This window comes from Zootoca vivipara, chromosome 15 (assembly GCF_963506605.1).
Source record: "Zootoca vivipara chromosome 15, rZooViv1.1, whole genome shotgun sequence".
Lineage (NCBI taxonomy): Eukaryota > Metazoa > Chordata > Lepidosauria > Squamata > Lacertidae > Zootoca > Zootoca vivipara.
The window spans coordinates 19,212,640-19,229,654 of record NC_083290.1 but is presented as its reverse complement, the minus strand read 5'-3'; the positions used below and the strand labels follow the sequence as shown (position 1 = coordinate 19,229,654).

At 46.2% G+C, this 17,015-nt stretch overlaps 1 protein-coding gene across 1 annotated transcript in view; it reads right to left on the bottom strand.

Moving 5' to 3' along the window:
• Positions 1 to 1,211, bottom strand: part of NTM (neurotrimin) — an 836,512-nt gene extending 835,301 nt beyond the window's left edge. The window contains exon 1 of the mRNA XM_035139811.2: positions 871 to 1,211. Coding sequence (XP_034995702.1) covers positions 871 to 952 — 82 coding nt within the window. The 5' untranslated portion in view covers positions 953 to 1,211. The remainder of the gene's footprint in view (positions 1 to 870) is intronic.
• Positions 1,212 to 17,015: the final 15,804 nt, after the last annotated feature.

The window sequence follows — 17,015 nt, the reverse complement described above, 5'->3', positions numbered from 1 at the left end:
AGAGAAAAGAAGTTTCTCTCTGTTATTACGGTGCCCCTGGCTGCTTAGCAACACCCCCCATACAAGCTTGCACACCCCATTACTACTGAAGTTATTTGTCCCCCTCTCTTTTACCCACCCCAAATCTCCACCATTTGCTTTACACAGAACGGCGACAGCTTTTGAGCAGGTTTTTGGAAGGAAAGGCAGCGATCCAGAAGGAAGGGAAGCTGTTGGGGGGAGGGGGATATAATTCTGGCCATTTCTCTTCTCAGCCCTTGTTTTCCCCGTCTCCCTCCCTCCCCCACCAACCCTTTCCTCTTCCACTTAGTAACCGCTGAAGTTTGTCCGCTGAAGTTTCTCATCCCTTCCGCCTCTTAAAGAAGATCCCATCCAGAAGAGGAGGAAGAAGACCAATAGGCGTCTCGAGAGCTTGCTCAAATTGACAACTCGATCACATGCCTTTTTAAAACATTTGTTTGCATCGTACCGGCGCTGATCTCAATCGGAGAAACGCGGCGGGGGTAAGGGAGGTTCGGAGAATGGGAGAGTGTGAGAGAGAGATCCTCACACGCTCCGAAATCACGACTAATCCAAACGCACAAGCAAATTAAGCCATCAACACACAAGCCACAAATTGCGCACCCGGCGCGGCTCCGCCAGCAGCTGCGAGAACCGGATCGATAATCTATTTTGCAAAACCGAGAGGGGGGGGGAGAGTTGAGGAGAATAAGAAGAAAAAGGGGGAGAGAAAGCAACTGTGGGAAAGGAGAAGGGTGGTCTTCCAAACCTCCCTGCTTCTTCTCCCTTGCAGCAAAAGGAAGCCAGCCAAGGGAAGGCGAGAACCAGAATTCGAACCCGCGCTGTAAAAATCTGGAGGTGTCACCTTACCTTGGAAGAAGAACAGCGAGGCCATCCCAGCCAAGACCGCCCAAAAGAGAGGGGTGTGCATTTTCGCCAGAAGTCCAGTCATGCTCGGGCACCGAGGTTTTGTAAGAGCTATCGCGCTCCGGGCTTGTCGATTTCAGCTGCTTCTTTTTTCACCCCTCCCCTGTCCGATCCCCTCTTGAGCTTGCAGAGGGAGACAGGCAGACAAGAGCTTGCTTCTGCGACGACGATTATTACAGACGGAATGGAGATGCGCAGGGGAGAGAAAGCCACACAATCCAACGCCTGCCTGCCTGCTTGCTTGCAGCCCAAAGCGGAGCGAGAGCGAGACTCCTTCCCAATAATTATCTCCACTCGTGGTCTGGCACCGAGACCCGCTCCAAGATAGGGGATTGCGGACAGCCCTCCTACGCGGCGCACTCATTGGTTCGCATCCAGGGATTGACAAAACGGCAGCCCCGCGCGCCGCTGCCAGGAGTGTTGAAGTGCCCATGAGGCGCGCGCGCGGGGTGCGGGGGCTGGGCGTTTGATTCAGAGCGGTGGCGGCAGGAGCAGCAGCCGGAGTGACTCCGGATTAAGGAGACTCCGGAATGGTCGCCAGGCAGATTTGATTTTTGGATTTGATTTATTTATTGCAATACTGTAACTCTTATCATCCATACAATGCATGGGATCAGTCCTGGCTGGCTCCCAACTTGTTTTGGATTCCAGGCGTACACTAAGTGGAGAGGGTGGTAGCTCAGTGGCGAAGCATCTGCTTTGAGTGCAGAAGGTCCTTGGTATCTTCTGGTAGCCCTGGGAATGCCCCACCCGTCTGAAACCTGGAGAGCAGCTACCTGCCTATGTAGACAATACCGAACTAGACGGGCCCATGGTCCTGACTTCGTATAAGTGCCTGTGGCTCCTGCTTTTTTTTTTTAATAAAAAAAAACAACCTATCACTGCTGGTGTAAAGATCACCATGCTAATTTTATATTCACTCTGCCTGAGTTGCCATTAGCCATAATATATTTTTAAGCATTGTTTTGGCCTCTGGCCTCATAGAATCATAGAGTTGGAAGAGACCACAAGGGTCATCCAGTCCAACCCCCTGCCGAGCAGGAAACACCATCAAAGCATTCTTGACAGATGGCTGTCAAGCCTCTGCTTAAAGACCTCCAAAGAAGGAGACTCCACCACACTCCTTGGTAGCAAATTCCACTGCCGAACAGCTCTTACTGACAGGAAGTTCTTCCTAATGTTTAGGTGGAATCTTCTTTCTTGTACAGTAGTTTGAATCCATTGCTCCGTGTCCGCTTCTCTGGAGCAGCAGAAAACAACCTTTCTCCCTCTTCTATATGACATCCTTTTATATATTTGAACATGGCTATCATATCACCCCTTAACCTTCTCTTCTCCAGGCTAAACATACCCAGCTCCCTAAGCCATTCCTCATAAGGCATTGTTTCCAGGCCTTTGACCATTTTGGTTGCCCTCTTCTGGACACGTTCCAGCTTGTCAGTATCCTTCTTGAACTGTGGTGCCCAGAACTGGACACAGTACTCCAGGTGAGGTCTGACCAGAGCAGAATACAGTGGTACTCTTACTTCCCTTGATCTAGATGCTATACTCCTATAGATGCAGCCCAGAATTGCATTGGCTTTTTTAGCTGCTGCATCACACTGCTGACTCATGTCAAGTTTGTGGTCTACCAAGACTCCTAGATCCTTTTCACATGTACTGCTCTCAAGCCAGGTGTCACCCATCCTGTATTTGTGCCTTTCGGGTTTTTTTTGCCCAAGTGTAGTACTTTACATTTCTCCTTGTTAAAATTCATCTTGTTTGCTTTGGCCCAATTGTCTAATCTGTTAAGGTCATTTTGAAGTGTGATCCTGTCCTCTGGGGTATTAGCCACCCCTCCCAATTTGGTGTCATCTGCAAACTTGCTCAGGATGCCCTCAAGCCCATCATCCAAGTCATTGATAAAGATGTTGAATAAGACTGGGCCTCATTGCTTTCCAATCCCTTACCACCATATATTAATCTACGGTATATCTTGAAACTGAGGGTTGCATTCCATGCATCTGATGAAGTGGGCCCAACTTGTCCACAAATGCAAAAAGAGGGAATGCTAGCAGGTGTTGCTTGTCTCCTTAAACACTGGTTTGTTTATATGTAATGCTCAAAGCAACCCCAGGTTTCAAAAGCAGCTAGCCTTCCTTTGGAGTCAACACAAATAGAACCAGGCTGTACAACTGCTGGCTTTTTCAGACATTAATCAGGTGAAGCTTCCACCATCATCTTGTCTCCTGGTCAAAGCTCTCTTAAAGGCACAGCAGTGGGACCATTTCTTTTTAATTATTTTTTAAGGCTGCAAGACACCCCAATTTAGGGTAAGCCATGCTGCAGTCAAGGGGCATTAAAGAGAGTAGCCACCTGATTGTATAATTTTAAAACACATTTGTATAATTTAATTTAAACTTATATATATATATATATATATATATATATATATATATATATATATAACCCCACAGTAATCAACAAATTACCATACAAATGCCTTTTTTTTCAAGAAAAACCCTCCTCCCTTAACCCATTGTTGTCAACTTTCGGATTTGAAAATAAGGGATCAGGAGCCTCCCCTGTCCCGGGGACAGTCTACGGCAGGCATAGGCAACCTTGGATGTCCAGATGGTTTGGAACTGCAACTCCCATGATCCCTGACCACTGGCCCTGTTAGCTAGGGATCATGGGAGTTGTAGTTCCAAACCATCTGGAGAGCCAAGGTTGCCTATACCTGGTCTATGGTATATCTAACAATCCAGGATAGCAGCGGGAAACGGCACAGGAATAAGGGAATTTCCAGAGGGAAAAAAGGGGAAGGTTGACAGCTGTGGCTTGGAATAAGGGAGTTTCCCTCAAAAAAAAGGGAGGGTTGACAGCTATGCCTTAACCACCATATCCATCTAGCTACCCAATGCAAAACAAGTCTTGCAAACTCTCTAGCACAGGCACCCCCAAACTTCGGCCCTCCAGATGTTTTGGACTACAATTCCCATCATCCCCGACCACTGGTCCTGTTAGCTAGGGATCATGGGAGTTGTAGGCCAAAACATCTGGAGGGCCACAGTTTCGGGATGCCTGCTCTAGCAGGAACAACTCGCCTTTAACCGTCCAGCTGTTAATGGGCTACAACTCCCATCACCCCTAAACATTGGCCATGCTAGTTGATGGGGCTGGTGGGAGTTGGAGTCCCACAACAGTACCTGGGGAGGGGAAACCCCTGCCCTCTGTTATGCACAAGGAACACGTAATTTCTGAGTGTAAGGAGCAGTAACATTGCTTGTGGGGGTACAGAGGCAGTTGCCCTGGGCTCAAAATTGTTAGTGGCAGGGAGGGGTGATGAAATATCCAGCACGCTTTTAAAATTAAGCATCTCCCACCATCTCATCAAGGTGCTTTCCAGAGGGGCTGGATGCTTGTTACACCTGCCTGCTAAAAAATTATGAAATTTCCGCATCTGCCCAGCTATTACTGGTGCACAAGCTCAACCTTTTTTGCATCTGGCCATCCAAGCACCAAGGGCTAAGACAGCCGGCTATGGGAGAGACAAGGATCCTGTGAGCCACAGTCGTATTCATCAAATGCTATTTTAGCACTTTCCCTGTCACTATGGTTTATTTATTCTGGTCATTTATAAAGCACTAATCGTATGAAATATCATAGCAGCCTACAGGTAAAAATTCAATAAAACAGCAAACACGGCTTCCATTAAAAACATCAAAATGCTGTCATTGCCATGTAGGCAATGAGAGGTTCACCTATCTGGAAAAACCTGTAAGAAACGAAAGCTTTTAAGCATCCGAGAATACTTACAGACTGTCAGAGCCTGTAATCTCAGATGGTAATGTGCTTCACGAGGCTGGTGCTATTGCTCTAAAGGGCCTGGACCAGGTTGCAGGAGAATGAGTCTGTAGTGAATGGAATACAAAAAAGCTCTGCAGCTGACCACCGAAATCAGGCATCCCTTCCATTTCAAGAGTCACTATCTGATGAATATCTGGCTGGCTGAGATGCAGCTGCTATGGACACAGAAGAGAAGTCATGCTATTGGGGGAGGACCCTAACCCATCTCATGACCTAGCTTAGGACTGGGAAATCTGTGGTCTCCTATCATCCCTGGTCGCTGGTCATGCTGGCTGAGGTTGATTGGAGATTGAGTCCAACCGCATCTGGAGAGCAGCAGGTTCCCCAGCCCTGGTTTAGGAAAGTCTCTCTCTCTCTCTCTCTCTCTCTCTCTCTCTCTCTCTCTCTCTCTCTCTCTCTCTCTCTTTTGGGGCGGCGGCGAATAGATAGAAATATGGTGTCATGGGAATACAGGAAGCTGCCTTATAGCAAGACAGGTCATTGGTCCATCTAGCTCAGGCATCCCCAAACTTTGGCCTTCCAGATGTTTTGGACTACAATTCCCATCATCCCTGACCACTGTTCCTGTTAGCTAGGGATCATGGGAGTTGTAGGCCAAAACATCTGGAGGGCCAAAGTTTGGGGATGCCTGATCTAGCTCAAGACTGGCAGCAGTTTTCTAAGGTTTCAGAAAGGCACGCTCCCAGCCCTACGGGGGACTGAATTTAGGACCATCTGCAAGCAAATTGGATGCTCTCCCACTAAGGTAAAAACCCTCCTCCTTCATAGAATCATAGAACTGTAGAGCTAGAAGGGACCCTGAGAACCAGGGAATATGCAGCTGTCCCATCTGGGGATCTAGGCAAGTTTTTTTTAATATGTAATGCTGTATTGTTTTAATATTCGATTGAGAGCCACCCAGAGTAGCTGGGGAGACTCAACCAGATGGGCGGGGTACAAATAAATTATTATTATTATTATTATTATTATTATTATTATTATTATTATTATTATTTGCAACCTTGACATTATCAGCACCATGCACTAACCAGCTGAGCTATCCAGGCATGGTGCTTCTGGTGTAGATTTCCCTCGGTGATGTATGATCCACCAGCTGAAGTCCAACAGCACATCCCCTCACCCACTAGGCTTAGTGCGCTGCCAACTTTGGTGAGCGCTAAAACAACCGTGGTACAAGCACCATGGGAACCAAGCAATTTCCCTTTATCTGCAGGTTTAAAACCAGCAAAGTCCTATCATGTAAACAATACACCTAGGAAAGCTAAAATCAGCCGACAAGTGTATGTAGTTCCTCCTGTATCAGATGGGAAGAGCAAGGCTCGCTAAAGGAATATGAATGAACAGAAGGAATAAGATAACAGGGGATTGCTTTATTTTGTGCCCTCTTGCCTAGATCTGTTGCTCCTCCGCAACATATAAATGACATCCATTTGGGAGCCTAATAAGATAGGAGGAAGGGCTATCGTTTCTTCCCGAAATTTAGCACTCAGGGATCAAGAACCGCTCGTGATATCCTCAGTCACTGCTTCTGCGTGATGCCCAAATGGAGAGATATGGGTGTTGGGTCAGTTTATATAGTCAGCAGGAGCTTGTGGCTGTTTGATTCCTGGACTGTATCATTTTATCCTGTCTCAGGCATGCCCAAGGCAGGATAGGTTCTACAGCAGAGTTGAGAAGCAGTCCAAAGCCTGGGCAAATAGAGAGCAACAGTGCAGGCAGGCGCAAAAGCAGTCCAAACATTGCTCAGAAAGCATCCCAAGACAAACACAAGATTGTGTTGGTGTGAGCAAAAGCTGGCCAAACCCCACCCAGTGTTCAGCTGAAGCTCCTTAGAGGCTTCTGGAAGATGTCCTCCTCATGTGAGGAGGGCCCTACTCACAGGGTGCACTTTACTCATGAGGAATCCTTTTTCTACGTACTTTGCCAAATCTTTATTAGGCAGTACAAGTATAAAGGTAAAGGGGCCCCTGACCACCAGGTCCAGTTGTGTCCGACTCTGGGGTTGCGGCGCTCATCTCGCTCTATAGGCCGAGGGAGCCGGCTTTTGTCCGCAGACAGCTTCCGGGTCATGTGGCCAGCATGACAAAGCTGCTTCTGGTGAACCAGAGCAGCGCACGGAAACACCGTTTACCTTCCCGCTGTAGTGGTCCCTATTTATCTACTTGCACTTTGATGTGCTTTCGAACTGCTAGGTGGGCAGGAGCTGGGACCGAGCAACAGGAGCTGGGACCGAGCAACAGGCTATCATAAAACATCCATATATGTAATTTAAAATATATATACAAATAAACAGCCATGTAAACTATGTGATAATGGGGGTTTTCATTTGATTTTCTTTCTGCTAATGGTGCTGTTCGCCACTCTAAGAGATATTATTGACAAGAACCTCAGGCACCCTTGCAGTTATTTCTGGGTTAATGTCAAGACAGATAGAGTCTGATAATTTAATTGTCTTGTCTGCAAACAGGCACACCTCCTGAGCGTGAGGGTCCTGGCCTTCCTCTTAAGTCACCATTATGCCCCGTGGTTCAGGGGTTGTTGTGACTCCTCAAGAGGAGGAGCTCCCCTCTTGCACTGAGGGACCCCAGATAGCCTCCCCTAAGTGCCCTGGCTTCTCCTTGATAATTGGCATGGACCGCTCCCAGACGCCACTGGTTTTGGGGGGCTCCAGATCCTCCTTGCAGGAGGGATCCTCTAGCGGGGGCATAGCACACTTGGGAATGCAGGCAGGAGGCATGTATTTGTGAATACACCCCCATGAAAAAGCATGTGATGGACCCAAAGGTCCAAAATAGTAGGAGGGGGATTCTCAAGCACCTGGCAGGATGGTCTGAATTAAATTTAATGGTTCACAAGTTGTGTAAATCTGAAGTACTTCACTTTGTTTTGATTAGGGCTGATTTGCCTTTTTTTAAAAAAAAAACTCACCATGTCCTGCAAAAACCAATCATTTATTTATTTTTATGCTGCCTTTTCAAAGTTCAAACAATGAGCAAGGTGGCTGACAACCTATAAAAATTACACAACTACAAACATAACAAAAGTAGTCATAAACAATAAACAAAACATCAAAAAGTATGTAACCAAATTGAAAAAATTCCACATATATCATGAGATCCATATGTAAAATTAACTACAGCAACAACATCCACCCTCCAGCAAAAACCCCTCAACAACACCCCAGCTTTGCCTGCCTGTTCATTTACATTGTCTTCCCTTGCTCTCAATTGGCTTCACTTTCCCTCAGTGATGTCACCACATAGGCAGATCTGATTGGCTATGTAGCACTGTAGCCTCATACCCTTGACTGTATGATGCCCGGTTGGCCAGGACCAAACCCTGACTAACTTTGAGAAGCATTTCATATATTTTCATTTGCCCTCATTTCCTCCTCCTCCTCCTCCTCCTCCTCCTCCTCCTCCTCCTCCTCCTCCTCCTCCTCCAGCAGTGGAACTGGAAGTGTTCCCCACTTCCCCAAGTGATGAGAAGTTCAGGAGCGGTGCTGCAGGGTTTAATTTCTTTAGGATGTGATCACTTGAGAGCGAACTGTGGTGGCTTTGTAATATTTCTTTTATTTGAGAGCAGACATGCAAAACACAATGAAAACAAATAACAGGCAGAACAATCAAAGCACAATTGCTAATTCTGCTTCAGATCCCCCAAAGCAACAATATGGTCCCCCACAGACTCTTCAGTCTGCTTCCTAGCCAGCAAATCTAGTGAAGCGCTCAGCAAATTCTGCCTCTGTGTTCAAATCCAAGGCTACAAATGTCCTCTCTGTTCACTCCCAAATAGGATGGGTGTCACATCCTCAAGGCAGGAGAGAGATTCGTCCATGTTAAAGACCATGTGCATCATTTCTTATGCTTGTCTAACCAGAATTTACTCTTGCTTTCTGCAGTTGGACTTACTCCCAAATAAATATTATTTAAAACTCCCTTTGTTACATCCATCCACTGGCGGAGGAAGAGGGGGGCAGGGGAATGCACCGCCCCTGGCACCATGATCCCGGTGGGGTGCCATCGCGACTGCCCCCCCACGCGCTGGGTGCCATGCCCCCGGGACGCATGCCATGCCCCTGTGGGCGACGTGCCACACCCATAGGACACACCCCCGGGATGCGCACCACACCTGCGCCTGCTCTCAGCCCCCCGTGCCGAAGCATGAACTCTGCCCCTGCATCCATCCATAAATTTGTACACACACACACACACACACACACAGAGAGAGAGAGAGAGAGAGTTTTAATTCTATCAATGTTTAATTGCTTTTTAATGATAGGCCTAGTTGTTCCTCTACCCTTTTAGCTGTTCATATCTTTATACATAGGCCACCTTGAGTCCTTTTTGGTGAAAAGGGTAAAGGTAAAGGTACCCCTGACCGTTAGGTGCAGTCGCGGACGACTCTGGGGTTGTGGCGCTCATCTCGCTCTATAGGCCAAGTCTGCAGACAGCTTCCGGGTCATGTGGCCAGCATGACAAAGCCGCTTCTGGTGAACTAGAGCAGCGCACAGAAACGCCGTTTACCTTCCCGCCGGAATGGTACCTATTTATCTACTTGCACTTTGACATGCTTTCAAACTGCTAGGTGGGCAGGAGCTGGGACCGAACAGCAGGAGCTCACCCCATCGCAGGGATTCGAACCACTGACCTTCTGATCGGCAAGCCCACATCCCTTTTAGGGAAAAAGGCGAGGTATAAATAAATATGTAGTAACAATAATTTTGGGGTGTTGAAAATATTTGGAAAGGCCTTGTTTCTTAAATGTTTGAAACTTAGTGCCAACAACTATGGATTGTTGCTCTGATGGATTGACTGACTGCATGAAGCCACGTATAAATACTAATCAAACTGATAGCCTTGATATGGACTGGTATAGATTTATGATATCTTGTGCAAAGAAGGAACTGGCTGCTACAAAGAGATCACTCCGGAAAGATAATCTGGGTTAACAAATCTTTTATATAAACGATGTTTTCATATTGGAAACAAAGAACTCACAACTCATGAACTTTGCTTCAGTGGGATTTGAGTGTTATTTATGTATTATTGTATTTGTTTTACACAAAACCAATAAAACATATATTGTATATTTATATATATAATGAGACTGACTCATTCTGATCAAGACAGCAGTTTTGCGACATCATCCCATTCACTATGTTGTCCCAAGTTGTCTAGGAACATGCCTGTGACTAATCCAGGGAGAAGGAGAAGAGAAACCCGGCAACAAGGGCACACATCAATGCCAAACAAGCTGAAGTGGGTGGCAGAATGGTGAATAATTGTATGTTTTGAGGAAATGTTTCTACATCTCCATTTAGCTTTTTTTTTTTAAAAAAAAGCAAAACATATAAATGGAAACTGGAGAGCACAGCTTTAGTCTTGTTTTTATTTTTCTGTTAGTATGGCTGTTGAGCACCATCATTTATCTATTGCTGTGAACCAACCAGTGCATTTCCCACCCTTTGACTGCAATGCTTGCAGCACCCACTAGGCCTGGTAGCCAGTGCCCATGTGGCAGCTACAAGCAAAAGAAGAAGAAGAAGTTCTTTGTCCCCAAGAGCAGGAATGATTTGAAACAATGCACAGGTTGCTCGCAGCCTCTTTTCCTAAGGTTCTTTGTTGTGCATTGTTAATTTGGCTAGCCCTCTTTCTAAGCACGTAATGTTGCCTGCTGTCCCGGAACAGTTCCTTTGGAGCCTTCCGCTTGTGGATTTGTGGAACATCAACTTTTCATGTTGAACAGCAGGTGGTGTTCGACAGAACACCTCACAGTAAATGCCTAATATCTGTTCCGCACGTACAAACCTGTGTGCCTTTGCTGATAGGAATGTGCAGATTGAAGGGCTGCATCCAGGAGATATGGAGGCACCAGAGAGAAGGAGTTTGTGACAAATATTGTCACATGTGCCCCATCCTGGTTTGCAGCCACAGCAGGTGCAAAACCAGGAGCGTATCTCAGGATCACAGTACAGCCACAACCACACATAGAACTTAATGTAGTTTGGTAGCTTACTCAGAGTAAGGAAAAGATCTTCCTCCCTCCCTCCCTTCCTTCCTTTTCAGCTCCTCAAGCTCCTTCCACTTCTCCTCCTGAACTGACCACTCCCTCCAGGAAACCTCAGCGGGGTCCATGACTCTGTGTGTGAGACACACACAGAGCGAGAGAAAGAAAGAGAAAGAGAGAGAGAGTGCAAATGCAAATTCTCACACGTGGCCCTTCAAACCAGTGGTGTAGCATGGGGGCACAGGGCTGGTTGCCCCAGGCACAAAATTATTAGGGGCACAAACTTTCAACGCCCAATGCCGCCTCAATACAGCTGCATGCCTCCTTCGCTGGCTTTGTTGAAAACAGCTTCTCCATACGAACCAGGAAGTGACCTCTCCAGAGAACGGAATGATTCTTCTTATCGCTGCGGATGTGATTTCCTAGGTGATGCAGATTCCGTTAGGCAGTTGAATACACAGCCCCAGGCACTGGCAACCCACACTATGCCACTGCCCCAAACCTGTCTGTCTTGCCCTCAGCTATCTTCCTGGACCCCCAGGAACACCCCTTCCCCCCCAGGCCACACCTTTCACCTTCCCTGCTTTGCATCCTTCTTGTGTGTTTCTGCCTTGCTGAAAGGTGTCCTTGAACTCTGATAATTCGTTTTGCTTACTTGGACGTAGACTAGAGACTCTGATAATTCTTTTTGCTTACTTGAACGGAGACTAGAGAGTGATGTGTGACTAAATCAGCATTTGTTGCTCCACCCACATTCTGGCTCTGCCCACTGCAGCATGTGGCCTCCTGGGAGGTTGCCTAGAAGGGCATGTAGCCCTTGGGTTGAAAAAGAATTTCCCCACCTCAGTCACAGATAGCCTTAAAAGGCATGAAGGTGCATATCCATCATTTATAATGTTTTTGTTGGTTATCTTTCTGGAAGCTGGCTGGTCCTTTCCACTTTGCATGCAGAAGATTCCAGCCAAGCAGAAGCTCATCTACCCCAATTAACGGCAAGGCAAGCAGAAGCTGGCAAGCGCCAGGCATAGATTTTCAGTGCAGAAATTCTCAATCAAAGCAGCTGCCCTGCTGGTGAGGGATGTCTCTTAACTGCTAGCACCTGGGGAAGTTTGCAGCCTCTGTTTCAGCATCACCTCGGCTCACTCATTGTGGCACCTTCCCACTCAGAGCAGCCAGTCAGTGTTCAAAGGATGCTCCCTAGTGATGGAATGTGTTCGAAATCTAAATAACAAATGCATGATAAAAAGAGGCGATTTGCAGCTCCATACTCCAAGCTCACACAGTCTTCATCCCAATGAAACCACGGCAACTGCATTAGCTCATGGTCATTCCCATTGGGTTGCAGGGAAGCTGAGAATCAAGACACTTGCTGCAATTGCTAGAAGAGTTGTGGGTCTCCGAGGCCTGGTGTCTGGGGCCGGCCATACCATTAGACAGAGTGTGACAAGCAACCAATGTTGGGGAAAGTGGGAAATGGTGGTGGTTTGCTGGAGAATCCTGCATCCCTGAAGCTTGCCTGTTGCTTTCAGGGACAGGGAAAGAATCACAGAATTGGAAGGGACCAGAAGAGTCATCTAGTCCAACCTCTTGCAATGCAGCAATCTTTTTGCTTAACATGGAGCTTGAACCCACAACCCTGAGATTAAGAGTCTCATGTTCTTCCAACAGAGCTATCCAGGAAGCTCAGGTTGTCCTGTGATCAGCATCGGAGGAAGATTGATGTGTGAGTCCAGTGGGCTTTAATATGTGGGTGGTGCTGTCTATCAGCATGGGGCAGCAAAATATCTTAGACCAACTGCTTGCTCATTTGCCTCCGGAGCTGGATCCTGGTGGTAGGTGCTCCCATGCGGAGGTCCCTCAGAGTTTGTTTTGTGGGAAATGGCCAGCTCAAGCATTAAGGAAATGCAAGCCGACCAGCTGCAGACCATTGCCCACACCCACCCAAGTTTAGCTGGTCTGTTAGCATTTATCACTTAGTTAGTTCATAAAATGTATATACCGCTTGGCTATATAGACCCTCAACAACCTAAAAGTGGTTTAGAAAAAGAAGAAAACAAAATTATCAGTTAAAAGCAATTATTTAAAACACTTCGAAAATAAGTAAAAACAATGATAGGCAAAAACCAGATGAAAACACATGCCAATGTTCCATATGTCTAGGCAGAACTTGCTTAAACAAAAATGCTTGAAGCAGGTGCAAAAAGATTACACTGATTTCAGTCGGCAGGGAGTTCCAAGTTTGGGTGCTGCCACACTAAACAATTTCTTGAAAATGCAGAATATGTATTATGTGCAACGTGTAACAGTGCCAGTTCCTTAGATGGAAGTTGTTGAGTGGTCATTTACAGGGTAAGGTGATGTCACAGGTAAACTGGTCCCAAGCTGTTAAGGGCTTTATAATAACAGCATGAACTAATATAACATCCATGTTATTCTCAGTTAATAGGAGGCTTGCTAGAAATATTTTTTTAGGGGTGAGGGAGAGCAAGGCAGGTCAGATGTCTTCCTTCAGTACATATTGGGAAGCATATTGGTTTTTCTCCTGATGGTGGACATCTTGACTTGACTTGTGCCTGTGGCCTTCCAGATGTTTGACTCCAACTTCCACCTGCCCCAGCCACCATAGTCAGGAATGATGGAAGTGGCAGTCCAATAATATCTGGAGGGGCACAAGTCTCCCATTCCTGGTGTAAATGTGAGCGCCAGTGTGGTATAGAGCAGGGTTTCCCAAACTTGGGTCGCCAGCTGTTTTTGGACTACAATTCCCACAATCCCTGACCACCTGGTCCTGCTAGCTAGGGATGATGGGAGTTGTAGTCCAACTGGAGAACCAAGTTTGGGAAACCCTGGACTAGAGTGTTGGACTATGACCCGGGTTCAAATCCCTATGCAGCCACAAAACTTACCAGATGGCGATGGGCCCGCCTCTGCATTCTTGCTTTGCAAGGGGTTGAACAAGATGACCTCAGGGTACCTTCCAAGTATACAATTATATGAGTCACTGCCTCTCAGCCTAAGCTACCTCCCAGGGTTGCTCTGTGGGAAACCATGTCCTCCACCCTTGAGCTCCTTTGAGGAATGGTGGGATATAAATGCAACAAAGATAGATGGGTTAGATGTTTAGGCGTGTGCAAGATCTCAGATTCAAATGCACAGAGCATTCCAGGTATAATAAGACATACCTCTTCTCTCACTCTCTCATGCGTGCACACACCCCATTCCTTCTCCTCTCTGAGGAGCCCTGCTCACTGTACACAGATGCTGGCTTTTGTTCTTTTAATTACACCTCCTGCCGATCAGAAAGATAAGCCCAAATGGAGTGACTGCATGAAGCGAAGGAGCCTATAAGTTATTCATAAGTTCAAGCTTGAGCTCTTCTCTTACCTTCACTGCATGACACCTTCAAAACATATTATTCATCTGTCTCTCCCACCCCCCCACCCCCCGCCGCCACCCCCCACTCCTTTGGGAAGAGAGCAGGTAATTGTAGTAAATACATCACTGCCAAGGCAACACTTCATTGTTGCAGAGCCTACACTGTCCTATAGGTGGGAAATGAATGCAGGTCTCTCTCTCTCTCTCTCTCTCTCTCTCTCTCTCTCTCTCTCTCTCTCTCTCTCTCTCTCGGCAGGATGGTAGAATGGCACAGATGGCTTCCAAAAGGAATATTCAGCCTCAATTACACCTCTGACACCAGAGATGCAGGCACAAGGCAGGAAGCTGGAGGATGCATGGCAAGATAGGCTGTGATGGCCAATATGTGGACCTAACAGAGTTGTCAAGGCTGCAGGGCGGTAGCAACGATTGGGCAAGCACATGCGTGCTGGTTTGCCCCATCTAAGAAGTTTCCAAGTAAAGCAGAAGTGGCTTTTATTTAAAATGCATCTCTAGGTTATTTGTGGGGCATAGGAATTCGTTCATTTTTTTCTTCAAAATAAACTCTGGGCCCACCACATGGTCTGAGGGATGGTGGACCGGTCCATGGCTGAAAAAGGTTGCTGACCCCTGACCTAAACAGTATAGAAATCTATTCATGTATTCAACTACAGCGGCATGAACGTTATTTGCCCAAAAATGAAAAGAAGAAGTCCCAACAAAAGAAGAATGGGTACAAAAACTAATGGGCTATGTAGAAATGACAAAGCTTACCGGAAAAACAAGAAATCTTTTTATAAAATAGTGGAAATGGTTTATTGAATGAGTACAAATAAATTGCAAACAGATACGGACATTGTCAGGATTATTGTAATAACCTGCAGTTTTGTAAGAGTAAATAAGAGTAGATGAATAAAAGAATAAGTTAATTTAATTTAGAATATGCAGGAAATGATAAAAATAAATTTAAGGAACCACAGAAAGAGGAGGAAGGAAATCGAGTCTTGAAAAGTTAAAATGACAGTAAAACTATTGATATGTATATAACTGAAAATCATATATATATATATATATATATATATATATATATATATATATATATATATATATTTAAAGGTTATCTGATGTTTGGAAGTAGCAAGAGACAATGGATAGCTGGAAGGACCACCAAAGGTCTGCAGGCTTTGCTACTTAAGGTGATCCTAGGTTCTAATTCAGAATGTCACAGGCTACATTTCTATGCAACTTACTTGGTAGTAGGTTTGGAGGAGAAATTAAATTTTGCTTGCATGTTAATGAGAAACTACCCAGGTTTCGCATTTCCCAAAAGAACATTTGGGAAGTTACAGGGAACCAGGCAGAGGGCCTTCTCGCTAGTGGCGCCCGCCCTGTGGAACGCCCTCCCACCAGATGTCAAAGAGAAAAATAACTACCAGACTTTTAGAGGACATCTGAAGGCAGCCCTGTTTAGGGAAGCTTTTAATGTTTAATAGATTATTGTATTTTAATACTTCTGTTGGAAGCCGCCCAGAGTGGCTGGGGAAATCCAGCCAGATGGGCGGGGTTTAAATAATAAATTACTAGTAGTAGTAGTAGTGAACTGAAACATGTGATCCTTCAAAAATCTGTAGTTCTTTGAATCGTCATTCTCCATCCAAACAATCAGGCCCAGCTCTAGGGGTAGTCCTGGTGGCGTGGGGCGCCAGGCCGGGGGGGGGCGCTGCGGGGCGAAGCTGTGCGGAAGCCGTGCTGCACGCTGCGCCCGCCCACTAGGGCGGGGGCGCCGGAGCGATCTCTGTGCCACAGCGCCAGGGCGCCCGACCTGCTTGAGACGGCCCTGCAAACAATATGTACAAAAAATGCATATTTGAAGGGGAAATACACAATGAAAACAACTGAAAACAACATATGAAGTAGCATTGTATTAAAGGAGATGGATTGCGAAACGTGTTTATTAATCAAAACTTAATACAAACAGTAAGAGAAAATTGCACAAGAATGCCAGCAAATTTTCATGAGATTTTTTTTTAAAAAAAATCACAAATTGATACAGAAATGCAAAGAACCGAATTGAAGATTGGGAAAACAAGAAACCAGGAGAACTGAAATGGACTGCTTTGTCCATTGCCACTTGGAAGTAGGTCCCACTGAACTGCATGAGACTTAGTTTCCATTAAACACCCACACACAGCCTCGTGCCGTCGGGCAGCAATTGCTTTGCAAATTCTGCCGTGCCATCCAGTTATGAGCAAAGCTGTAACAGAAGGCTCTGGAAGGGGCACTAAGGGAGAAGGGGAAAGAAGCAGAGGTGGGATTAGGAACATGCGTTTCGATTGCCCTTAATTTTTTGCGAGGTCATTCATGGGCCACTTGTGACACTTTCCCAGCTCTTTCCATCATGTCTAATTTTCTCTGTGACTTTGTATAATCTCGTCTCCTCTGCGCCAGCAATTGCTTCCCCAAAAGTGAACTCAGCAAGTTCATTTCTGTTTACAGAGCGATTACAGCTGAGCCCATTAAGCACAATAGCTGCCGTGTCAAGAAAGAGTGCCGGGTCATTCGCCCCGGCACTGGAGATTGTTCAATACTTTGTTGGAATGGCTCTTGTGCCGTCTTTAACACACGTGCCTGCCAATGCATTATGCATGCAGGGCCCGGGCTTCCCACGCTCCTAAGAAGGAGCCCCAGTGGAACGGCCTGTAAGGAACGCTTCAGAGATAAAAACCCCAGCAACGAGCAACTCTGGCGCTGAGCACATATCATTGTTTTCCATTAAAATTTAACTGATGGTGAATTAAATGCTCAGGGACTATTTGATCTTTGAAGCACCGGAGGGCAAGACAGAGGGCACAGGA